Genomic DNA, 27079 nt, shown 5'->3' with positions numbered 1-27079 from the left:
GAGATCTTTTTAAATCCCTTCCCAGACTCGTAGGCATCTATAACCTTCTTTCTGAAGGCCTCAGAGACCTCTTTTGATCTAGGCATGGTGACGCCGCACACTTCAACAACAAAGAGCAAACCAAACTAAATGTCTGAGGTTTAAATAAGACAGGTTCCTCCAAGATCCTCTCTAACAATGTTCTAATCACTTGCACCTGAGCTAGTGCACCTGATTCTAATTTTAGGTATTTGAAGTAGTGATAAATGTCGGGGTGTACTTACTTTTTCCACATGCAAAATTTGCATTTATGTTTATTTAAGCTATGCAATGGACTCCAAAATGTAAATGTTTCATGATATTTGTTATATTATATCACCTTTATCTATCAATATTGTTGAAATGAAGATCAAATAGCTGTATGTTGAAATATGTTGAAAAAGTCAAAACTTTACATGGGTTGTACTTACTTTTTCACATGACTGTACACATCTGCTTCCTTTGCCATATTGATGAAAACATTGTCGGATACCTTCAAGCCTTTATCTTTCAAAGTGCTGACTGTAATATGTTCTGAGTCTGAAAAAAAACAACAGTAGACAAACTCTTTTTTACCTTAGACGATATACATATCTGTCTTTTCTCTCTTAAAACTTTTATCTTAGCTTCTGTGTTCTTCTTCCTTTCCCCCTGCCAGGATTAAACGGATATTTATGGGGTTTTTTTTTTTTTTTTTCAAACCGTTGCCTTCACATTGATCTTCATCTTGAAGGACAAGTACAACAAACATACAAGTTTCATTTTTCCCATTCCATTTCGTGAAATCTATGAGTGTAGGTATAATAAAACTATCTACATCGAATTCAGTGCAATGTAACAAGTGACCAAACTATAAACAGAATTTTAATTCCTACATCAACAGTCATCTTCTCAATTGGTACATTTTTGCCTCTGCCAGCAGAAATGATGTGGATCTTCCAATAAGCCAATCCAGCATTACGCAGTCACTCGCATACTTGTATGCAATATCCTGATATACTCTCTTGACTATTTCATTGCTGCTAATTTGAACAATTTTTTGTGATTCGTTGTCAATGATTTGATTTGTAAAAAATATCAAAACCTTGCATCATTCAATTCTAAATATGAGCTGAATCCCAATAAGGCTTTGTGCCTCTTCTTTGCTCCTCTTACTTCCATATCCTCCCAAACTTTCTTTTCTCTCTCTTCTATTCCCTCAAAATCTCATATTTCTGAAAAGCCAAGGCCAGAAAAACAAACAGGGGCAATACCCCTGGCACTCACCAGGTAGAAAAAAACAGCACTGACTATACTACACTGACTAATGGTATTTTAAACCAATTTCAATGGTTTCTAGAACACAGGGCAGCATGTAGAATCATACTAACATAATCATAAGACTTTAAACAAACAAAGAAAAAAATACCTATTTTGGGGAGCAACCCCTCCCCCAACCCCATATACCTCCTTAGACCCCAATTTTTCTAATGCCTTGAACAAACATTTGGTACATCACGGGTGATGAAGGTTGTGGTGAAGTTTCATCGAGATTGCGAATGTAGATTATGAGAAGAAAGCAAATTCCTATTCAGGGGGGCAACCCGCCCCCCGTAGATCCCCAAAGGGGCACATTTTATTCATGCCATGAACAAACATTGGTACAGCACGGGTGATGAAGGTTGTGATCAAGTTTCATAGAAATAGTGTGTGTAGTTTCAGAGGAAAAAGCAAATATCTATTTTGGGGGGTCAAACCTGGATCCACTTTGAACCCGGTAAACCCCCTTAGACCCCGATTTTTTTAAATGCCGTGGACAAAATTTAGTCACAACAAATATCATTTGTGCCAAATTTGGTCGCAATCCCTTCAGCGGTTTCGGAGAAGAAGTTTCAAGTGTTTACGGACTGACGGACGATGGACGGACAACGCGCTATCGCATAACCTCCCCTGAACTTCGTTCCAGGTGAGCTAAAAACCAAGGAAAAAAAACAATAAATTCAAACCAATGTCAGCCAACTCAAAGGAGTGTGTGTATCATTATTTACCTGGTAGAATATTTCTAAGGTTTCTGCAAACTGCCAGGAGCCAGGGTTCTTGGTAGTGATTCAAAAGCATTGGTAGTTGTGGAAGTTGAACCTTCTCTAAGAAGGCTGCACTCCCTCTGAAAAATGAGAAATTCATTGTGAAGTTTATAAGAAAACATTTAAGATAAAACTCTGTTGGGAAGAGGGGTGTGGTGGAAGGGGGTTAACCAAAAAATGGAGAAGATAGAGGAAGAGATAGGCGTGGCATGGGAATTTTGAGGGAGGCATGACATGTGAATTTTGAGGGAGGCATGACATGTGAATTTTGAGGGAGGCGTGACATGGGAATTTTGAGGGAGGTGTGACATGGGAATTTTGAGGGAGGCGTGACATGGGAATTTTGAGGGAGGCGTGACATGGAAATTTTGAGGGAGGCGTGACATGGGAATTTTGAGGGAGGCGTGACGTGAATTTTGAGGGAGGCGTGACATGGGAATTTTGAGGGAGGCGTGACATGGGAATTTTGAGGGAGGCGTGACATGTGAAATTTGAGGGAGGCGTGACATGTGAATTTTGAGGGAGGCGTGACAGGTGAATTTTGAGGGAGGCGTGACGTGAATTTTGAGGGAGGCGTGACGTGAATTTTGAGGGAGGCGTGACATGTGAATTTTGAGGGAGGCGTGACATGTGAATTTTGAGGGAGGCGTGACGTGAATTTTGAGGGAGGCGTGACATGTGAATTTTGAGGGAGGCGTGACATGGGAATTTTGAGGGAGGCGTGACATGGGAATTTTGAGGGAGGCGTGACATGGGAATTTTGAGGGAGGCGTGACATAGGAATTATGAGGAAGGCGTGGGCATGGGAATTTTGAGGGAGGCATGGCATGGAAATTTTGAGGGAGGCTTGGCATGGAAATTTTGATGGAGGCATGACGTGAATTTTTAGGGAGGCGTGGCATGGGAATTTCGAGGGAGGCATGGCATGGGAATTTTGAGGAAGGCGTGACATGGGAATTTTGTGGGAGGCATAACATTGGAATTTTGAGGGAGGTGTGATATGGGAATTTAATTGGAGGGTTAATGAGTAAAAAAATGGTAAAGGTCATGAAGGGTAAAAAACAACAAATTAACATTCTCAAGCATTGATAGTTCTATAATGATTGTATGTGGTCATTTTGTTATGCCCTGCTGTAGACTATTTATCACAGTTGTTAGGTGCACATGCAATTGATTACCATGCATGACTCGGATTTATTACCATGCGTGACAGGTCAATTCTCTACAAAAATAAAATTTCTTCCACAAAATGTAATAAGAACTTGACATCATTCTTTCATCATAATATCATACCACTATTCCGCTTGTTTAACAATATATGCAAGAAATAAAATGAATTCATAGACAGGACAAAGCCATTTTGGCCCATTATGTCTATGACACCTAAATACTCCAGTTTTAAAGGCACAACTCAATAACTCCACTATTTTATTAACAATCAAGGTGGGAACAGGGATTGGTGGAGGAAAGAGTAATGATAAAGAATGGAGAAAATGATTGTTTGGAAGTATTGGGCCATACAATTATCTCCAATGCACAAGGGGTATGTATGGAGTTAAACTAAGAGAATTGAAATTGACGAATGGAAGGGAAGGGGAAAAGATGGGAAAACAAAGGGAGAGTGGGAGTGTGGAGAGAAGGAAAGAAGAATTGGAAGAGAGTAGGAGTCTGAGTAGGGGTGGGGCGTGGGGTGAGTAGAGGGAAGGATCATGTGTGTGGCATACAGGAGCAGGGGAAAGAGGAGGGTAGTTAGGGTTCGTCCCCTTAGGTCTAATATATTTTGAGGAAGTCTCTGGATCCATTGACCATAGCATGGGAAGTTGGATCTTGCATATAAACTTGTTTGGTTGGCAAAAAAGGTCAAGGTGGGGAGACATTGTGTTGTCTGGCATAGAAACCGATGGCAAAAAGAAATAAGCCGAAAATTTTCTGCTTCCCAGCTTAAAATCAATGACAAGGAGAATGGGTCCGGGTGTATAATCAACCTTAAATAATGGAAGCTATCTCGGAATACAAGGATTGCAGTACACACCTAGGTTACTAGTGAGGATTTCCAAAGAACAGTCAAATTAATAGACTCAGACCCATTCCTCTTGTTAAATATTTTAAAGATGAAAATCCAAGGCTTCTTTCTTAGGGCCATCCATTTGTACACCAGACAACACAATGCCAACCCACCTTGACCTATTTTTGTCAACCAATTAGGTTTCTGCACATGATCCATCTCCTCGTTGTATAGTGAACAGGTAAATTCCACACACCCATGAAATCTTTTTGCCCAGTCACTCCATCCCTTTTATGCTGTTGATATTCACAAATCCAAGAGATCAAATTAAAATAAAACCTTCATCATCATAATTGTGATGCGCGTTAAGTTCCCCAAACAATGCGGTACTTGTATCACAATTATGATACCTACTTGCGATTATTAGCATATCAAACGTGTTGTAATGACGTATCAATGATTTGGGGTGGGTGACAGTTTTCAGGCATTTTTTTTTACTTCCTGCATACCTATATAATTTGGCACCAATGGATGATGAAATAAATAATTTCATAATGCTCTCTATCCTCCACTGTCTTCCATTATTCTGATATTGATCCAGTCACATATATCTTGTCAGTGACCTTCCACCATCTTGCGTAGACTATAATGAACCACCTTTAGAGGCCATTTTTCCCCGCAGAGCAGGGGTTGGCCTTTTTCGGGCACTGTGGTCCCCTTTTTGAAGCGATGTTTTATGGCCGGATGCCCTTCCTGCCGCCAACCCTGTTAGTCGCCTCTTGCGACACAGGGAATTTCCAGTGAACTGAAACTCAATTTGCCGACCTCGGAAGCATGACAGACTGAGTTAACCCCGCTGGCATTAATTCAGCAATTGACCGGGATTCGAAACCAGTATCCTAGGATCCCAAGCCTGCACCCTAACCGCTGAGCCAACACCAGGCTGCGTAGACTATACTACGTCAGGTGCAGAGGTGGCCGCAGGGGTTGATACAGCATAAGTCAACCTTCAGGTACCGTGGTTTCTGCTGACAACTCGATGAGCACACGAAAAGGCACTCCATCATGAGGTCTCTTCCAAAATGGCCCCTCGCCCCTCTGAATCACCTTCCTGGCCCCTCTCCCCTCTGAATCACCTTCCTGCCCCTCCCCTGCCCCACAGCCAATCATAGGCTTTATACCCATGGACCAAACCACTTGGTCTAACTCACAGGGGGGTGTGGGGGAAGGAAGAAGAAAAAGGTCGCAAACCGTAACAATTGGTATTTCTGAAAAGAGTAAATGGATATTTAAACAACTCACAATGGTGGAGGTCCCTGCATTTTCTGCAAAACAAATGCAAAAATATATATAATTAGTCACCTGTGTCGTCAAGAAATACTGTACTCAAGAATCATTTAAAATAATTTCAGCATTATTCCTATTAATATACCGTAGTTAGCAACTAAGGAAACATTTAATGTCACAAAGGTCTCAAAATTTCCTTCCACACCTTTGAAGCAAAGATGTGAAGCAGCATCTGGACTTTTTAACGTGTGGTCTGCAGACTGTGTTCACAAGGTACAGAGTTTGATGCTTAATTAGACAGAAAGAGTAATTAGCACAGATACTCTCAGAGAACACCAACTACTTTCTTTACATGGCGAAGAAAAGCATCATGGTTAATAAATGCTCAAGTATGCATACACAGGCAACAGTGTCAGCAATCTGTCATGGATAATTCAACAAGCACAAGAGCTCGAATCTCTGTGCAATTAGCAATGAGTGCAATTATTTACAGATACGAGTAGATGCCATTAAATTTCCATCTAGTATTTTTAGCTCACCTGGAACGAATTTCAGGGATGCATATGCGATGTCGCGTAGTCCGTCCGTCCATCCGTCAGTCAGTCCGTCTACACTTGAAACTTCTTCTCCGAAACTGCTGATGGGATTGCGACCAAATTTGGCACAAATTATATCTGTTGTGTTGTGACGAAATTTTGTTCACGACATTAAAAAAAATCGGGGTCTAAGGGGATTTCCCGGGGGTCAAAGTGGGTCCGGGTTTGACCACGCAAAATAGGAATTTGTTTTTTCCTCTGAAACTACACACACTATTTCGATGAAACTTTATCACGAGCTTCATCACCTGTGATGTACCGAAGATTGTTCACGGCATCAAAAAAATCGAAGTCTGAGTGGGTCTACGAGGGGTCAAATTGGGTCCAGGTTGGACCCCCCAAAATAGATATTTGCTTTCTTCTCTGAAACTACACACATTATTTCGATGAAACTGCACCACAACCTTCACCACCGGTGATGTAGGCCTACCAAAGTTTGCTCACGGCATTTAAAAAAATCTGCCCCTTTGGGGGTCTACGTGGGGGTTGCCCCCCAAAGTTGGTGTTTGCTTTCTTCTCAGAAACTACACACGCAATTCCGACGTAACTTGACCACAACCTTCATCACCCCTGTTGTACCAAAGTTTGTTCACGGCATTTAAAAATCTGTGGCATTAAAAAAAATCTTCCCCTTTGGGGAATTTAAGGGGGGATTGCCCCCCAAAATAGGTATTTGCCTTCTTCTCAGAAACTACACTTGCAATTCTGATGTAACTTGACCACAACATTAATCACCAGTGTTATAACAAAGTTTGTTCCTAGCATTTAAAAAATTGGGGTCTAGGGTGGTTTATGGGGCTTGCCCCCCGAAATCGGTATTTGCTTTTTTCTCAGAACCTACACACACCATTTAGATGAAACTTCACCACAACGTTCATCATCCGTGATGTACCAATGTTTGTTCAAGGCATTGGAAAAATTGCGGTCTGAGGAGGTACACGGGGTGGGAGGTGAGGGGTGTGGGGAGGGGAGTAGTTGCCCCCCCAAAATAGTTTTTTTTTTTGTTTGAAGTCTTATGATTCTGTTAGTATGATTCTACATGCTGCCCTGTCTTCTAGCAAGCATTGAAGATGGTTTAAAATACCTTTAGTTGGTGCAGTATACTCTTTATTCCACCAGATGAGTGCCGGCGGTATTGCCCCTTTGTTTTTTTGTTTTCCTTGTGAAGGATGCACAATTGTCCATCTTTTATATAATGGAGGGAAAGTATTGTCATGTCTGAAGCTCCCGTTAAAACAGGAACCTCAGCGCCGAGTTAGACTTGGGAGATGGACCAAACGATCTTATATTTCACTGCGTTTATTTAACTAGTACACCAGCTCACTATGGGAGCGACAGGAAGTGTCATTTCTCTTTGAGGTATATAGATTACAGTCGATCTATGGTCGTGTCTCAAGAACATTGGGTGTGTCTTCATTTACCAAGTTTCTTGTGGAGATCGCCAAGTGGTTTAAGCATTCGAGCAAGCATTACATTCAAAAGCATAAAGGACTGGCTGGCTTGGCATGAGCTAGCTAGCTGCTTCGTAAATGAGCACACTCTGAGCTTCCTCCTTTTCAGTTTGATGTTAAACAGCAGGAGTGAGTTTCAAAAGTTCGCGACGAAAAACGCCACATTAATGGCAGGAAGGGTCATGTTTTTTACCCAACCCTTGTGGGGTATATAGAGTACAGTAGATCTTCGCTCAGTTCTGTAAGTAAAACTTACCTCACGGATGTCGGGATTCCTCCAAATTTCCTTATTTAGTGTTATAAACAGCATTAGCGACTGTTTAAAAAGATAATCATACGTGTTTGTGGTTTATTACATTTTTTACTTCTGGTAGAAGCTGTTGGGCCATTGCTCCCACGAAAACGCTATGATAAGCTGTTTATAAACGTTGACTCGACAGTTGTTCAAGGAGGAAAACCCCCTTAGAGAGGTGAGATATTATTGGTATTGGTATTGATATTGTTTTGTAATAACATTAATATTATGCTATTATCGTTCGTTTTGTTATTAGAACTGGCCTTGGGAAAACGCCACGATAAAGCTAACTTAACATGGATATACACCTCAACACACAACCCCATTGATGGCAATGGCAGGGAAAACCGCTCAGGGGAGAAAACCCCCTTGTGGAGGGGGGGGGGGGAATGAATGTGCTACAACCTTCATTGTGTAACCCTTAAACATCCTGTCAAGTTTGGTTGAGATTGGATAAGTAATGATGGAATGTTTGCGGTCAAAAAATCATCAGACACACGCTAAATTGCGTATTTTAGTATGAGTAATTCTAACTTCACTGTCCTCCACAGAGCATTCAATTGGGCCAAAATAATGGTGGCAAATGCACACGGAAACAAATTTATGGCTGAAACACATTTCCTACCTTTGAAAGGCAAATGAGCCCATAACATTTGTAAAATAAACGGAGAAGGGAGTCACAAAATTGTAGAAACAAAAACGGAACGAACAAGCGAGTCAAATGTACACAAGGAGGAAAATGGGGATACGGTAATCCGCCGCATTACGGAAATTCACTTTTCAGAAATTTGCTACAACAGAAACGAAAACGTAGTGACTAAAATTCTTATAACGGAAAGCAAAATTCACTATAACAGAAAGCAAAATTCACAAGAACGGAATTTTGAATCGAAAATAGGGTTTTTTTTCACCATTCATAACTTTTAAATGCACCATACGACCTGAGGGCAAAATTATAAATGCACTTCCAAGTTAACTTGATAATTAATCGATGTCCTCAGGTCATATTTTACAAGTTAGTACTGTTGTGTCCCCGGGGTTAACACCCCAAGAGGAAAAATGATCAGAACGAGCTTTAACTCCGAGTCGTATTTCAAACTTGGCAGGATTATCTTTTCACACGCACGCAAGAAGGTTCGAAGTCTTATCTGATCGGGAACATACAGGGTTATTCCGAACCCACAAAACAAAACCACAATAAAGAACATTGGGTGTGTTCTTGATTCAACAACCAGGACAAGAAAAGTAAAATTTCACAAATAATGAATTTATTAAAAGTAATTGCAAACAAAATAAAATGAATGTGAGGTAAAAAAAACGATTTCCTAATTTGAGACGACTAAACTAAACTCATATACAAACAAGGGAATGATAAAAGAAAATAAAATGAATGTGAGGTAAAAACTATTTCCTAATTTGAGACGACTACACTAAACTCATATACAAACAAGGGAATGATAAAAGAAAATAAAATGAATGTGAGGTAAAAACTATTTCCTCATTTGAGACGACTACACTAAACTCATATACAAACAAGGGAATGATAAAAGAAAATAAAATGATTGGTAATCGATGGCACTCAGCTCTGCATCCCCAATTGGCAGGTAAGGCTTCCTGGTCATTCATAGCCTCCAAACCACCAGGCGGGAAGCACACAAAATGGTGCGGAGTCACACTCTTCGATGTCCCAACATGAGGTACATCTCGCGATGCCGACTTCCCCGAACCTCTCTTGTTCAGTCTCTTTCCACAAGCGCACACGAGCAAAAGATGAGCCACTGCCTGCGACCAAGCCAGAACAAATAGAAAAAGGCAAACACAGCCATTCTCTTGAAAGCCAGCACACAAGGGAAATGTGCCTGCCTCCAATTAATGTCAGGACAAAGAGAGCGAAGTGCGACTGCCTACACCAACCGCCAGCACCAAGAGAAATGTGACCGCCTTTGACGAATGTCAGGACAAAGAGAGAGACCCCAAAAATGGCAGGACCGCGTCTTTTTCCCCCAGCTCTCGAATGTTCCACTGCTGACATCACACTCTGTCCAATCACCGAGCGCTATTCCATAATCCATCGCCCCTACACCAATCACGAAGGCTGGGGCGTGGCCTCTTCATTACGAGTCGTTGGGGGGGCAGAGTCTAATCTCTGTTCGGGAAGGTTTGGATGACGTAGTTCCCTTGCCGATCAGCAAATGCTGTTTCTGTCGGACCTGGCGGCATGGTGAGCAAATGAGCCCATAACATCGCTGTCATGGTTTTACCGAGCCCTCCATTTCCTGGCTGGCCGAATGTAATAAAACCGAAGGGAAGTCCCCAGAAGGCAAATTACACACCGGGGAATTAATCTTTAAGCCCTATAATTAATTAGCACACTGCCACGCCCCTTATGGCGACATGCAAACACTCTTTACCCAGACAGATGGCCTACTTATGTACATCGAGATGGCTTCTTTGCGACAGTCAGAGCATGCTAAACTACACATTTCTAACTTTCCTAATGTATTTCATTGTTTACCCCCACAAACGTAACAGTACTGTATGTAAACCTTTAGAGGTGAGATGGACAGTGGACGGTGCAAAGTACAAGCAAATCCTTGATGAAAATCTGCTTGAGACAGACATGAATCTGAAACTGGTAGGAGATACACAATCCAGCAGAACAATGATAAGAAGCACAAAGCTAAAGCCACACTGGGAGACTTGAAGATTACAGTCCCATCAATCTTGGCAGAACTAGAGTAATTTTCACATGAAGAATGGGCAAAGATTTCACCATACCATTGTGCAAAGCTGGTAGTGATCTAGCAAAAAGACTCATAGCAGTCATTGCTGCAAAAAGTGCTTCCACTAAGTACTGAACTATGGGGCTGAATACTTTTACAACCAGTGAATTTTGATTTGGAAATGTTTTTTGTAAGTATTCCTGATGTGTAACCTCCAACTATAACAGTGTTTAGTTTGATCTCTTCAGTTATGAATAAAATGTTAATTTTGAAAAATTGTTTCTACATAATTCGTTATTCATCTAAATGTGGCATTATTTGTACGGAGTGAATACTTTCTCAGACCAATGTAGTATCCCATAATGATCAAAAAGGAAATGACATGAGGAAGGCAAAACCGGTGTTGTGATTAGTTGTGTTAATGTGAGAATCAAGGTACAATCTGATTTTTAAAAGGAATGGTTATTGACATTTTGATGTATAGCAGTGAAAGTATACGAATATAAGGTGCATCTTTAAACCTCGATAAAGGTGAGATCATCATGGTTTTCCTGTAGCAGCATCAACTCGGTGGTGGCAGATGCCATTCTGAGCACCTGCTCGGTCACAATAGTCTTCTGTGTCTGTAATTTGGCATCAAGGTCCTTCTCAACCTCATCAACCTCATTGGTGGCTTTCTCCTTAACCTGTGCCAGAAGTTCCACCATCCTGGCGATTCCCATGGAGACGAGCTCTTTTGCTTTCTTACACATTTCCTGAGAAAGAAAATGGCAAATGAAAAGTTGTTAAAAATGAATTTGGCTTCACAATTATTTATTATTAAATAGACTGAAAAATAAGAACATTATACAGTGAGAGAGAGTGAGAGAGTGAGAGAGAGTGAGAGAGAGTGAGAGAGAGTGAGAGAGAGTGAGAGAGAGTGAGAGTGAGAGTGAGAGTGAGAGAGAGAGAGAGAGAGTGAGAGTGAGAGTGAGAGTGAGAGTGAGAGTGAGAGTGAGAGTGAGAGTGAGAGTGAGAGAGAGAGAGAGAGAGAGAGAGAGAGGGAGAGAGAGAGAGAGGGAGAGAGAGAGAGGGAGAGAGAGAGACTTTAGTCCTTTTATTACAAAAATATAAAAGTAACAATATACACGTTTTGCAATGAAATCAATAATGCCAACAAAAAGAAAAAAGAAAAAGCAGAAGCACCCAATGATCATCAAATAAGAAACAATCAGTATCTCACAACAGTATTCTAAATTCGTTTTCTTTAACCTCACAAAACCCACCAACACACCAAGTATCAACAAAGTTTTGAAAATTTCCGGCCTCGTTGGAAAGGGTAAATTCCAGTTTCAATCTTGCTGAGACTAATGCATTCAAACACAACATGATATTGCAGTGCTCTATCGGTTTGCCAGATAGTTTGTCTTTTCTTGTCAAATAAACAGCAAGTTTCGCAGTTGCTATTAGGAAACTAAACAGTTTAGATGCAGGATTCTGTTTAGGAGCAAAACCAAAGACGAAATTTCTCAAAGAAAAAGTAACATGCATTTCGTGTGCAATGTAATTCAACCAATGAAACAAAGGAAATAATCGGATACAGTCTATGAATGCATGAAACAAGTCCTCATTGACTGTACAGAAGGGACAACAAACAGATACAGGAGAAAAATGTCTAATAAACGTGTTGGAGGGAACAATCCAGTGGGCCAAACGCCACTGGAGATCACCTGTTCTTTTGGATGTGGGCTCACTATACATGACTTCCCAGATAGGTTCGGAGGGGGGTCCTCCGGGTAACAATCCTTTCCATCGGGTAACTCCATTTAACGAAGGGTTCCCATTTAACAGCTTGAGGCACATCTTGTAGATGCCCTTGCTGTCCATTGTCTGGAAAAGCTTTGACCCATCGCTAACAGGGGGCAAATCGTTTTGAATGGGTTCAACAATCAATTTAGGCACTGTCGGCTCATTTAGATCTTCTTCTGTACCTCGAGTCCAAGTTAGGCCAAGTTGCCGTCCCACCTGAATCATTTTCCTCAAAATTTTTGCAATCATCCTATGGGACCAAATCCCTGTCAGGTCGGCGATTTCACTTACGGATTTCCAACCATACCCTGAGTCATGTCGGAGGTGCCGCACCTTCACGATACCAGCTGCTATAAAGTGTTGGCAAAAATCTCGACTCTTTGGAATGTCGGGAAAGAGAGGGTTATAGAACAAAGGCTCGTGTGCCAGCATTTTCGTTACATATGTGTCCGCCTGACGACTCACAGAAAGGCTCTGCCAGGCATTTAAGAGGCTTTGGTAAAAAGCAGGGAGAACCGATATGTCGACATGTTGGAGGTTCATTTGAAAAAGTTCAAACCCGTACCCGAGCCTACCCGCTCGCTGCAGTACAAGGCGTGCAGGGAGCCGGCCTGGCAGATGTTCCATGTAGAGGAGACGTTGAATGGACCGCAGCCGGAAGGCCATTAGGCGGGCTTTGATGTCGACGAGGTTGTGGCCACCCTCAGCCGAGGGGCGACATATCACATCGGGTCGTAGCCAGTGGTAGCCTCCCCAGAAGAAGTCCACCAGTTTGCCCTGGAGTGCTTTGAGTAGGGCCTCCGGCGGTTGCAGGCAGATGAACCTATGCCACAACATTGTGGCAACTAAGTTGTTGATCACTAGCACACGGCCCTTGAAGGACAAATGAGGTAAAACCCTTTTCCATTGGTTCAATCTTTCTCCCACTTGCTCAATTACCCCGTCCCAATTTCTCTGAGCATACTGTGGGGAACCAAGGAATATGCCCAAGTACTTAATTCCCTCACTTCCCCACAGCAACCCTGCAGGGAGGGATGGGGGCGGCTGTGGTACAGGCTGAAGAAGGTTGCGATAAAGGGAGGGTGTAGCGGTTACCGCTGGATGCACACAAGCGCCTTGCACCGGCCAGAACACGGCCAGACGCGCCTCTCCCGGGCATGCCCGGACTCACTGTTCCCGGGCACGCCCGAACCTCCCGGGCACGCCCGGTCTCGTCTTTCCCGGGCATGCCCGCTCTCGCCTTTCCAGGGCTCGCCCAGAGCATCCGGGCATGCCCGCTATCGCCTTTTCAGGGCTCGCCCAGAGCATCCGGGCATGCCCGCTATCGCCTTTCCAGGGCTCGCCCAGAGCGTCCGGGCATGCCCGCTATCGCCTTTCCAGGGCTCGCCCAGAGCGCCCGGGCACGCCCAGCCTCGACTTGCCAGGCCGCAGCCAAACACGCCCGGGCAGGTCCAGACTCGCCTTTCCAAGGCTCGCCCTTGATACCCGGGCATGCCCGGTATAGCTTTTGCTGGGCAAACTTCCCGACATAAATGTGTATATATATTGCTGCCCGATAAACGGGCTTGTCAGAGTACCTGAGCTGTTTTGTTTCAATAAAGCAACTCGGACGAATTCCGTCTTTGGTCGCGTCAATTCTTTCGACTCGCATTGGAGCGCAGTTCCTTCATTGGTGACCTACCGACATGGATACGGCAGTGACGCTTAAACTGCCTACCTTCTGGGAGGCTCACGCGGCTGTTTGGTTCGCTCAGGCGGACTCTCAGTTTGCCCTGCGAGGCATCACCGCGGACGACACCCGCTTCCACCATGTTGTGGCGGCGCTCGGTTCTGCCACCGCGGCCCGCGCCTTGAGCCTCCTCGAGCACCCGCCGGCTGCTGACAAATACGACGCGCTGAAGACACTCCTCCTCGACGCTTTCGCCCTCTCACCGGCAGCACGCGCACAGCGCCTGCTCGCTCTGCCTGAGCTCGGCGACAGGCGCCCGTCAGAGCGCATGGACTATATGCTCTCGTTGCTCGGTGAGCACTCTCCGGATTTTCTGTTCCGCGAGCTGTTCCTTCGCCAGCTGCCTCACCCGGTACGCCTCGCCCTGGCTGGCACGTTGATCACGGATTCCGGCGCCCTCGCCAGGGAAGCCGATAAGATCTCCTCGGCGGGCCAGCACATCGGCGCGGTTACCTGGAGCCCGCCGCCGTCCGAGGCGACGCCCACGACGCCCGAGCGCCCTGCGCGGTTGGAGGCCGAACTGCCGGTGCAACTGGCGGCCGCCACGCCGCACCGCCCGCTTCCGACACGACGGCCGGGGCCTCCACCTGACCGGGCGTGGTGTTATTACCACGCCAGGTTCGGACACAAGGCTCAGACGTGCCGGCCCCCGTGCACTTTCAGCAGGTCGGGAAACGGCCGGGCCAGCGTTCATTCCCAGCCATGAGCGCCGGCCACTCGGGCAACTTGCTGTTTATTCGGGACAAAGCGTCTGGGCGGCGTTTCCTGTGTGACACCGGCGCCCAACTGAGCGTCATACCCGCCTCCGAGCAGGACAGGCGGGACGCCGTTTGCGGGCCCTCTTTGGTCGCTGCTAATGGCTCGGCCATACGCACTTTCGGCCCACGTGTCGTCACCCTCTGCTTCGGCAGCCAGCGTTTTCAATGGACTTTTGTGACCGCCTGTGTCCCCATGGCTTTGCTGGGCGCCGACTTCCTCTGCGCGCACGGGCTGCTGGTCAACGTCAAACGTCGTCGCCTTGTCAACGCCGAGACCTTCAGCTCCCTGGCGTGCACGATGAGCAGCTCCGCGCCGACCGAACTGCCGTGCGCCCTCCCGGCAGCGAACGAGTTCGCTCGCCTGCTCGCGGAATTCCCGGCCCTCACACGGCCGACGTTTTCGGCCGTCGCGGTGCGGCACGGGATCGAGCACCACATACCCACTACGGGCCCGCCGGTCTACGCCACGGCCCGCCGCCTCGACCCGGCCAAGCTCGCCGTGACGAAGGCCGAGTTCGACGCGTTGGAGCACCTCGGCATCGTGCGGCGCTCCGATAGCGCGTGGGCCTCGCCACTGCACATCGTGCCAAAGCCGGGGGGTGGATGGCGCCCGTGTGGTGACTACCGCCGTCTCAACGACGCTACCACCCCCGACAGGTACCCGATCCTGCATATTCAGGACTTTTCCGCCCGTTTGGCGGGACGGGTCATCTTTTCAAAAATTGACCTGATACGGGGCTACCACCAGGTACCTGTCCGGGCGGCCGACGTCCCGAAGACGGCCGTCATCACGCCGTTCAGCCTGTTCGAATTTTTGCGGATGCCGTTTGGCCTCAAGAACGCGGCCCAGGCGTTCCAGCGCTTGATGGACGGCGTGCTGCGCGACCTGCCGTTTCTTTTCGTCTATCTGGACGATATCCTCGTCGCCAGCACGTCCCGCGCCAAGCACCTCCTCCACCTCCGAACACTGTTCGGTCGCCTCAGCGAGCACGGCTTAATTGTCAACCCGGTCAAATGCCACTTCGGCGCGACGACCATTGACTTTTTGGGCCACCGCATCACCAAGACCGGGGCCGTGCCGCTGCCGACCAAGGTCGAGGCCATCACCACGTTCCCGCGTCCCCGTTCCATCAAGGCCCTCCAAGAGTTCCTCGGCATGGTGAATTTTTATCACCGATTCGTGCCCCGCGCTGCTCAGCTCATGCGGCCCCTTTACGAGGCCCTCCGGGGCAAGCCAGCCAAGCATGACATTGTTTGGTCCACGGCCATGGACGCGGCCTTCGCCAGCGCCAAACGGGCCCTCGCCGACGCAACGCTGCTGGCTCACCCGGTGCTCTACGCGCCCATCGCCCTCACTACGGACGCCTCCAACTACGCGGTGGGCGCCGTCCATGAGCAATGGGTGGACGGGGTTTGGCAGCCACTCGCTTTTTTCAGCCGGCAACTCCGGCCGAACGAGTTAAACTACAGCACGTTCGACCGCGAGCTGCTCGGGCTATTCCTGGCCGTTCGCCATTTCCGACACCTCCTGGAAGGCCGCCCGTTCACGGCTTTCGTCGACCACAAGCCATTGGTCTACGCAATGGCTAAGGTCACGGAGCCGTGGTCGGCCCGCCATCAGCGCCACCTCTCCGCCGTGTCGGAGTTCACCACGGACATCCGGCACGTCGCCGGCAAAGACAACGCCGTGGCCGACTGTCTTTCTCAGGCCAGCGTGAACGCGGTCCACCTCGGCGTGGACTTCGCGCTCATGGCGGCCGACCAGACCACCGACGCCTCGGTGCAGGCACTCCGTGCGGCGGACACGGGCCTCTGCCTGGCCGACATTCCCTTCGCGGGCACCATCCTGCTCTGCAGCGTCTCCCAGGGCCAGCCTCGCCCCATCGTGCCCATTTCCTGGCAGCGCCGCATCTTCGCCTCCATCCACGGCCTTTCTCACCCGGGCCGGAAAGCTTCTCAGAAGCTGGTGTCGGCGCGTTTCGTCTGGCACGGCCTTCGACGAAACATCCGCGACTGGGCCAACGCCTGCACGGCCTGCCAGCGGGTCAAGGTCTAACGCCACACCCAGGCCCCGCTGGCACCTTTCGCCGTGCCTGAACGGCGTTTCGACCACGTCCACGTGGACCTGGTGGGTCCCCTGCCCCCCTCGCGGGGGTTCACCCACCTGCTCACCATGGTGGACAGGACCACCAGGTGGCCGGAGGCTGTGCCCCTCACCTCCACCACCACCGCCGACGTGGCGCAGGCGTTCATCGCCACCTGGGTCGCGCGCTTCGGTGCTCCAGCGGACATCTCGTCCGACCGCGGCCCACAGTTCATGTCTGAGCTTTGGGGCGCGGTCGCCCGTTCGTTGGGGGTCACGCTGCACCGCACCACGGCCTACCACCCCCAAGCCAACGGGTTGTGCGAGCGGTTTCACCGCTCCATGAAGGCCGCACTCATGGCCGGCCTTCAGGACGACGGTTGGGCCGACCGGCTGCCGTGGGTCCTTTTGGGCCTTCGCACGGCCCCCAAGGAAGACCTCCAGGCGTCCGCCGCCGAGCTCGTCTATGGCCAGCCGCTCCGCGTCCCGGGTGAATTCGTGCCCGACGCTACCAGTCCCTGGTCCGTCGCTCGCCAGCGCTCGGACCTCCAGGAGGCCGCCCGACGATTTGCCCCCGTGCCGACGTCCCGCCATGGTGACCCCCAGTCCTACGTCTCCCCGGCGCTTCGCACAGCGGAGTACGTCTTTGTGCGTCATGACGCGCACCGGGGGCCACTCCGGCCGCAGTACGACGGGCCCTTCCGGGTCCTGCGACGGGGCGACAAGTCTTTCATCGTCGAATTCGGCGGCTGGCCGGACCGGATTTCTGTGGACCGCCTCAAACCGGCGCACATGGACGTCGACCGACCACCATGGTTGGCCCTTCCTCCGCGGCGAGGCCGCCCCCCGTCCACAGTTCCCCCCGCTCGACCACCCACCACCACGTCGGACCCCTCCCCACGACCCTCCAGGGGTCGCTTCGGCCGGGTCATCCGGACCCCCCTTAAATTGACCCTGCCGGTGCAGGTCGATTCTGGAGGGGCGTGTGTAGCGGTTACCGCTGGATGCACACAATCGCCTTGCACCGGCCAGAACACGGCCAGACGCGCCTCTCGCGGGCATGCCCGGACTCACTGTTCCCGGGCACGCCCGAACCTCCCGGGCACACCCGGTCTCGTCTTTCCCGGGCATGCCCGCTCTCGCCTTTCCAGGGCTCGCCCAGAGCATCCGGGCATGCCCGCTATCGCCTTTTCAGGGCTCGCCCAGAGCGTCCGGGCATGCCCGCTATCGCCTTTCCAGGGCTCGCCCAGAGCGTCCGGGCATGCCCGCTATCGCCTTTCCAGGGCTCGCCCAGAGCGCCCGGGCACGCCCAGCCTCGACTTGCCAGGCCGCAGCCAAACACGCCCGGGCAGGTCCAGACTCGCCTTTCCAAGGCTTGCCCTTGATACCCGGGCATGCCCGGTATAGCTTTTGCCGGGCAAACTTCCCGACATAAATGTGTATATATATTGCTGCCCGATAAACGGGCTTGTCAGAGTACCTGAGCTGTTTTGTTTCAATAAAGCAACTCGGACGAATTCCGTCTTTGGTCGCGTCAATTCTTTCGACTCGCGTTGGAGCGCAGTTCCTTCAAGGGTATCCATAACGTCTTGCTCTTGTTCCAATTGATTTTTAAAGAGGAGGCAGCGTGAAACTTTGATAGGCACTCAACAAGGATATCAATATCATCCTTATCTTTTACAAAGATGCAGACGTCATCCGCATAAGCACATAGGGTTAGCGGTGCACTCATGGGAGAGAGTGCTATTCCAGAAATCTTCTTTCTCAGTAGATTGAGAAGAGGCTCTAAAGAAAGAGCAAACAATAAACCAGAGACTGGGCACCCTTGCCGAACCCCTCTCCGAACCTTGATGGGGGGAGCCAGCACATTATTAATCTTAATTAAACTAAATACATCCGTGTATAGCAAGGAAATGTAGGAACGAAAGTTTGCTCCGAGGCCGCATGCCTGTAACACATGATGCATAAACTTATGGTCGATACTGTCAAATGCCTTTTCAAGATCAAGCGACATCATTCCAAAGTCTTCTTTAACACGGTTACCATCAATGAGATCTCTGATTAAAGAAATATTATCATGGATGGATCTTCCAGGAACACAGTAACTCTGTTCTGGCAGTACTAGATCACCAATAACCTTTTTTAGTCGATTAGCTAGTACTTTTGAAAAAAGCTTGTAGTCCGTGCACAGCAGGGAGATCGGTCGCCAGTTCACCAAAAGTCGGGGATCTTCAGTTTTCGGGAGCAAGCACACTACGGCTCTTCTTAGACTCAGCGGCATTATACCAGTCTGTATAGAAGTGTCCAAAACATTCAGCAACTCAGGGCCTAAAAGGTCCCAAAATGTCAGAAAGAATTCGGGAGGTAGACCGTCAATACCCGGAGCTTTCCCTGAATCCATGGCAGCAAGAGCACAGGTTAGCTCAAGGAGGGTGATTGGTAGGTCAAGCTCCAACCGTTGAGCCTCAGTTAGGGAGGGGAGGTGAGAGGTTAAATCCATCATTGTATCATTACAAACAGTCTGCTCCTCAAAAAGTTTTGTAAAGAATTCAATAATGTTTATTCTAACATCATCCTCGTTGACAACAACGTTGCCTCTTGAGTCCAAAACAGAAGAGATTAGCCGTGATGGCTTGCTTAAGGATTCTAAATGAAAGAAAGACTTGTTTGGGGTGTCTGATAATTTTACATTCTGTATTCTAAGTCTAATTAATGTACCGGCTGCTTTCTCTTGAACTAACTCCCTTAAAAGAGCTTTCTTTACAAGCAATAACCGGTAATTGGCGTCATTGTTTTCATGAGCCAATTTACTCTCCAATTGTAGAATATCCAATTCCAACCGGGCCATTGTAATGTGCTTGTCGTTTGTGCTGTGTGATTGGAAACATTGACAAAAAACCCGAATTTGAGATTTCATGTTATCCCACCATATGCTGGATGAAGAAAAGGAAGATTTCTTTGCTACTAGACTTGCCCAGAAAACACGAAAGGCTTCTTTAAACATACCATCTTCTAGAAGTCTAACATTAAACTTCCAATAAGCGCTCCTACTTGCGGGTTGAGGAAAGGAAAGGTTTAGGGTTACCATATGATGGTCTGAAAACACGGAAGGAAAAAGATTTGAAGAAACCGCAGTATTTTTAAAGGGTACGTTGATGTACCATCTGTCAAGCCTTGCCAAGGATACTCGACTATTGGCGCATCGACACCAGGTGTACTGAGATGTGTTTGGGTGGTGCAACCGCCAAACATCAACGAAGCCCATTGTGCTAAAAAAAATTGGATAAGTGTATATGGGACTCAGGATGGGGTTCGACAGAGTTTCTGTCAACCGATGGGTCGAAGGTGCAATTGAAATCACCTCCGACACACACACAATGATCAAAATCAACCGATCTTAAGTGATTTATCATTGAGGTGAAGAAGGACTTACGCTCTACGCTATCACTTGGCGCATACACATTAAAAATGGTGTAATGGAAGTTATGGCTTAATAGTTTGAGAGAGCTAAGCCGACCATTTATTACCTCCTGAAAATGGCATGACTCACACACGAGGCCTGGCTTCAGCAAGAAGCCGATTCCAGCAGATGAAGCTGATAAATTGCTGAAATAGCATTGGCTCTTAAAAAGTTGATGCCAGTTATGTTCCACATTTGGTGTGATGTGAGTTTCTTGAAATAAGATCACATCCACCTTTTTCCGTTGAAATATGTTTTTTACTTGAACCTGGCGGAGGTGGCTAGCACCACCACCGTTAATATTTAAAGTTGCAAGTTTTATAGTTTTCATCCTGTATTGATGAAATCAGTCTGTGGCTGGGAACACTCTACACCTGCACGTGTGATGAATTTTCTTAACCTGTGGTATTGTGACTTATTCAGGTCAAATTGTTCAGGCGTTTTAATTATGGATTTTGCAGTGTGGATGAATGCAACCAAATCGTCAAAATAGTCTTTAATGACTATGTTACGCTGTCTGTACGTTTCGGCTAGAAACGACACGATGTGTTGGGGGGGTATCTGTGACTGAGATGCTGATGACTGTGACAGCTCAGTCACTTCCACCTCGTCCTCAGACTCTGACAGGTCTGATAATGTCCCACCTGGATCTTGGGCCTTACTTGCAGCTCTCACGAGCTCCTCTGGATGCATCTCCTGAGATTTCGTTGGGTACTCTGGTACACACTCACAAGCAGACTGGTGCTTACTTTCTTTATGTGTGCTTTGGCAAATGGCTGCAGATCTCTGCGTAGCCGGGGTTACGATTTCTGTTTGTAAGACAGAGCAATTTGTTTGGTCACCAGTCCGCTCAGCTACTGGAGGGGGAACCGGTAGGGCTTCGCGTTCAGGCTCAAAAATGGCCGCATTGTTCGGATCAATGTAGGCTTTATTCTCAGAGCCTGGGAAATCAGTAACATCCTCTTTTCCACTTTGGCGTTCGATATTTTCGTTTGCTGTAAACGTTTTGCCCTCTTTTGCAGAGACAGTGTCTCTGCCCAAGACAGCCTTCTTTATCGCACCATCGGGGCTATTTGTTAGTGGTGCTTTCCGTTTTTTGGTCAGTATGACAAGTTCTTCATTCATGGGTTCGCCAGCAGTACTAGCATCACCAAGTGCCATCTCACTGGGTTTGGGTAGCACCGGGGCGTCGGGAAGCACGGTCGGGGCGTCGGGAAGCACAGTCGTGGCATCGGGAAGCACAGGCGGGGCTTCGGGAAGCACAGTTGGGACATCAGGAAGCACAGTCGGGGCGTCGGGAAGCACGGTCGGGGCTTCAGGTAGCACGGTTTGAGTGCCAGGAAGCACGGTTTGAGTGTCGGGGAGCACGGTTTGAGCGTTGGGGAGCACGGTCGAGGCGTGAGGAAGCACGGTCGAGGCGTGAGGAAGCACGGTCGAGGCGTGAGGAAGCACGGTCGAGGCGTGAGGAAGCACGGTCGAGGCGTGGGGAAGCACGGTCGAGGCGTGAGGAAGCACGGTCGGGGCGTTTTCTTTTTTACAGCCCACATCGGTGTGTCCCAATTTGCGGCACTTCGTACAAGATGCTTTGGGACAAAACCTTTTAACGTGTCCGAAGGCTCCACAAAGGAAGCACGTTAAGGTGCCTGACGAAGCGTACATTTGATATTGACGATCATTTACCGAAATTTTAAACGAGATGTTTAGTCCTGTATCGTCGCCGCGATCAGGAAGCACCATGAATACTTGTCTCCGGAAACTCATAACATGTTTCATTCGTTCATCCCGACATCCCAGGGGAATCATCGAGATTCGGGAAACAACAGTTCCATACCGGGTCAGAACAGCCATTAACTTATCATCTGTGATAAACGGAGCGACATTTGAAATAATAACTTTAATCGCCGGTGTGTCCATCGGGGAAACCATGACGAACTGCCCACCTTTCAATGACAGACCGGTACTAACAACATCATGCACGAACTTCTCGTCCGACACGAAAACAACAAACTTTTGGTTCATCCGCGACGCGGCGCGGACATTTTCATCGCCGATAACATTCCCTACAGCTAGGATAATGTCCTCGGTAGGAACACCTTCGGGAGGGACACACACGAAAGCATGCTTCCTTGTAAGGGTTTCAAACCCTTCCTGCCGTGCACGAACACTCGCCATAACGGCGATGTCTCACCTTTCCACCTTGACCAGGCGGAAAGGACACAAAATAAATAAAGTCGAAATGAAATAATGAATAATAAAGTTCTCACGACGCGAGTAAGGTAAACAGCACCGACGGAGCAGGTAAACTGAACCGAACGGGTCTGCTCTCACCTTTGGGCTCTTCTCTCACTCTCTCTGTCTCAAGGGAGGGAAAGAGGCACAGGTGGTAAAGAAGGACACGACAAAGGCGCGATGCGAAAGGAAGGAATGGGGGGGGGGGGGGACAGACAACACAAGCACGGAGGGGGAGGGAGAGAGAGAGAGAGAGACTTTGACTTTTGAAGCTCTTTTATTATAAAGGTAAGAAAACCATACAAGTCATGCAAATAATAAAGTCACCACAATTCAAAACATGTGCAGCCAAACAACAATAAAAACACCAAGCACTAAAATAAAAAACTTAACAAACCATGATCAAGTTTACAAAACCCACCCTTTGCACACCATTTTTCCACAAAGGTTTGTAAATCATCTTTCATTTGGCAAAAAGAAAATTCCAAGCGTAACCTTGCCATGATTAGAGCCTTAAACACAATTACCACATCACATAAAATATCAGCATTTGCCAGGAGCTTTGCTTTTCTTGTTTTGTAGATTGCTAATTTACCAATAGAAATTAAGAAATTAGCAAGAGCAGTCTCAGAGCGTTTTTTATAACGAAGTGGTGTTCCAAAGATAAAAACACGTGTAGAAAAAGAAAAGTTCATACGATTAAAAAAAGTTGATAAAAAACCAAAGAAGGGAGAGAGTCTTGCACAATCTACGTAAGCATGGAAAAGGTCTTCAGAAATCATACAAAAGGGGCATTCCACTGAATTATCCTCATTAAAACGATGTAATAAAACATTGGAGGGCAACACCATATGGGCGAGTCTCCAAGCAATATCACCAGTCCTTTTAACAATCGGTGAAACATACATTGGAGAGAGAGAGAGGGAGAGGGAGAGGGAGAGGGAGAGGGAGAGGGAGAGGGAGAGGGAGAGAGAGAGAGAGAGGGAGAGGGAGAGGGAGAGGGAGAGGGAGAGGGAGAGGGAGAGAGGGAGAGAGAGAGAGAGAGAGAGAGAGAGAGAGAGAGAGAGAGAGAGAATTGAATTTGCAACACCATTTATTTCACAAAAAATACACCAGGTCAAGTTACATTTTTACAGGAGAGAAAAATAAAAAATGAAAACAACAGTTCTTAATGTTAAAAAGAAAAGTACAAATTCGATTCATTTACAACACATAATGCTTCATTAATACACCATTTGCACTCAAAGAGTTTGACATTTTCATTCGCCACATAATAATCAAACTCTAACCTTATTCTTGCAGACACCAGCCCTTTAAACATAGGAACAACATCGAACCCATGCCCATTATCAATTTTAATTTTCCTTGATTTATATATTGAATATTTTGCTACAGCAACTAAGAAGTTTAGGAGAACACCAGAGTCCTTGCAGGAGGGTCTGAAAGATACACCAAAAATAAAAGAGTGTGAAGTAAAAGGAAAAGCCAACTGCTCAAAAAGGTGTGTGAGAATCGAGAAAAGAGGTATTAGTCTTTCGCATTTCACATAGGCATGAAAGAGATCCTCCTTCTGGACACAGAAGGGGCATGCTACTGGCACTGAGCTGTCAAGGTGATGAACAAAGGTGTTCGTAGGGAGAGCCCAATGTGCTAGTCTCCACTGGATATCTGCGAGGAACCCATAAATAGGTAGTTTGTACATATTAGGCCACAGTGGCGTGGCAGGAGACCCTGGCCCTAACCTTTCTGACCACAAGGCCACTCGCGCCACTCCGGAGAAGGGTGATGCTTGGTTTTCTCGAAGGAGCTTGTGAATACCCGCCTTTTTTACCAAATGAAAAGGAGATACAAGTTCACCATTTGACTGGAGAGCTGGGAGCACCTTAATTTCAGGGAAAGACAGCCGAAAATCCTCGACATTGTTTATACCTTCCCAGCCAATATTTAACTCCTTAAACTTCCTCTTGACGATGCGTATAATTTGGCTGACAATACGCACGGATCTTAAACCAAGAATGGCCGCCACCCTGCCAGCAGACATCCATTTTGTCCCAGATGTATCCCTCAGGTCACAAACTTTGCCAATTCCTCCTTGAGTAAATTTCCTAATCAAAGTCGGACTATGAGGAATGCATGGAAAAAAACCGTTATAGAAAATAGGCTCTTGGATAAACATCCGGCAATTATAAGCCTCAAGGCAACGATGAACCCCAAAACCTTTCCAAACTCTCAGCAAACCCTGATAAAAAATTGGGATTGAAACTAAGCTGACACGGTCAAGGTTCACCAGGAACAAGTGCCTATCATAACACAGGCCTCCCGCTTGTTGCAACAAGCAAAACGCAAATGAGCGCCAGGGCAGCTCTTCAGCATACAACAGACGTTGCACAGACTGCAGGCGAAAAGCCATAAGCCGGGTGGACACATCCACAATTCCATGTCCACCCTCCTTCCGAGGATGGTACAGTATTTGCGGCCGAAGCCAGTGGTATCCATTCCAAAAGAAATTGACCAAGACCCGCTGGATGGCTGGTATCAACTCCTTGGGTGGCTGCAAGGCAATTAGTTTATGCCATAATCTTGCTGCTATCAAGTTATTTATAACAAGAGTGCGGCCTTTGTAAGAAAGAGATCGCAGCAGTCCTTCCCATCGTTTCAACCGGTGTGTAATTTGTTCAATCATTCCTTCCCAGTTCTTCATTTCTACTTCCTGGTTGCCGAGATAGACACCAAGATATTTGACCCCATCTGTTTTCCACTCTAAATTATGTGGGAGTGACGGTGGCAGTGTTAAAGAAAGGTTATCTGAACCGCACCATAAGGCTACACTCTTGCCCCAATTTACTTTGGCAGAAGAGGCCGCAAAGTAGTCTTTAAGGCAACGCTGCACCACAGCAACACTACTTGGGCCTTTAATCAGAACACATACATCATCAGCATAAGCTGTGACCACAAATCTTGAACTAAAAACGGCTCCCACATCCTGAGTTATTCGCTGCCTGATGGATGCTAAGAGTGGTTCAAGGGCAATTATATACAGAAGTCCAGAAAGGGGACAACCTTGACGGATACCCCGTCGGAAAGGAAAAGGGGGACATAAACTATTGTTTACTTTCATCATGCAGAAGGTGTTAGTGTATAACAGCTTAACATAGGAAATGAAAGTTTCGCCAAAACCCATCCGCTCCAGAACAGAAAACAAATATGTATGATCAACACGATCAAAAGCCTTTGTTTGGTCAAGAAACAACAACCCAAAACTGGCACGCAAGTACTTATTACAAGAAATAATATCCCTTATCAAAAAAATATTGTCATAAATTGACCTTCCTGGTACACAGTAGGTCTGGTCAGGGTGCACAATAGAGCTGATCACAGTTCCCAAACGGTTTGCTAAAGCCTTTGACAAAAGCTTGTAATCTGCACACAGCAATGAGACAGGCCGCCAGTTCTCGACTAGTCGAGTGTCCCCAGCCTTTGGCAACAGGCACATGACTGCTCTTCTGCAGGACAGGGGAAGTTCTCCAACATGAAGGCATTCATCAAATACCTCAAGCAGGTCAGGTCCCACAAGTTTCCAAAAAGTCTTATAGAACTCTCCAGGCAAACCATCAATCCCAGAGGCTTTACCATCCTTCAAGCTCCGCATAGCAGTTTCAAGTTCAGCAGCCGAAACTGACATGTTCAATGTGCGTTGCTGGTCCTCCTCAAGTCTTGGAAGCCCAGTAGTCAGCTCCTGCAAGATCTCATTACTTATGCTCTGGGGGGAGTACAAGTTTGTATAAAAACCCTTCAAAACAGACTTAATCTCCTGTTGGGAGGTCACTATTGACCCATTAGCAGCACGTAGCCCGTGAATCTGTTGTGCTTTTTTGACAGAGTTCTCCAAACTAAAGAAGTCCTTATTTGGCATATCCAAAGTCAAGTAACTCATCCTCATACGCACCAAGGTACCCATTGCCCGCTGCCTCACCATTTCGGTCAGTAACGACCTTTTTGTCCATAGTAACTGATCATATCCCAAATCTTTCCCAGCCCCATTACGATTCTGTTCTAATTCTGCAATTTCGGCCTTTAATGAGTCAACTGAGAGACTTTGCATTTTAGTAGTAAACAGACTATACTGTTGACAAAACGTTTTAACTTGACACTTTGCAAGGTCCCACCATATGCGAAGGTTGGCATGCTCAAGCTTAGAGGACCGGATTTTCCCCCACACTGTTTGGAAGGCATCTTCAAATTTCTTATCACTTAACAACCGAGTATTGAGTGACCAGTACGCGCTACCTCCTGATGTCAGGGGTAATTTAAAGGACATTGCCACTAAATTATGATCTGAAAACCCTGTTGGGAGTATTTGGGTAGTGGACACCACATTCAGCATTGGCTTATTGATATAGATCCTGTCCAGCCTTGCCCTTGATATGACGCCATCATGACATCTGCACCATGTGTAGGCCCGTGAAGTTGGATGCTGCAACCTCCACACATCCTCAAAACAATAGTTCTTGATGAGGCTCGCTAACACCTTTGCAGAAGCGCCATGGGGTTCATGTCCATTCCTGTCAACTGAAGGATCAATTGTACAGTTAAA

At 47.2% G+C, this 27079-nt stretch overlaps 1 protein-coding gene across 1 annotated transcript in view; it reads right to left on the bottom strand.

Moving 5' to 3' along the window:
• Positions 1-715: 715 nt before the first annotated feature.
• Positions 716-27079, bottom strand: part of LOC144893165 (uncharacterized) — a 107990-nt gene continuing 81626 nt past the window's right edge. The window contains exons 2-4 of the mRNA XM_078782806.1: positions 10960-11193; positions 5389-5411; positions 716-2161 (exon numbers count right to left, since the gene is read on the bottom strand). Of these exons, the coding sequence (XP_078638932.1) occupies positions 2038-2161; positions 5389-5411; positions 10960-11190 (378 nt within the window). The 5' untranslated portion in view covers positions 11191-11193 and the 3' untranslated portion in view covers positions 716-2037. The remainder of the gene's footprint in view (positions 2162-5388; positions 5412-10959; positions 11194-27079) is intronic.

Source organism: Myxine glutinosa, chromosome 8 (assembly GCF_964187855.1).
Source record: "Myxine glutinosa chromosome 8, kmMyxGlut1.1, whole genome shotgun sequence".
NCBI lineage: Eukaryota > Metazoa > Chordata > Myxini > Myxiniformes > Myxinidae > Myxine > Myxine glutinosa.
This window is presented reverse-complemented; position numbering and strand designations above follow the sequence as displayed.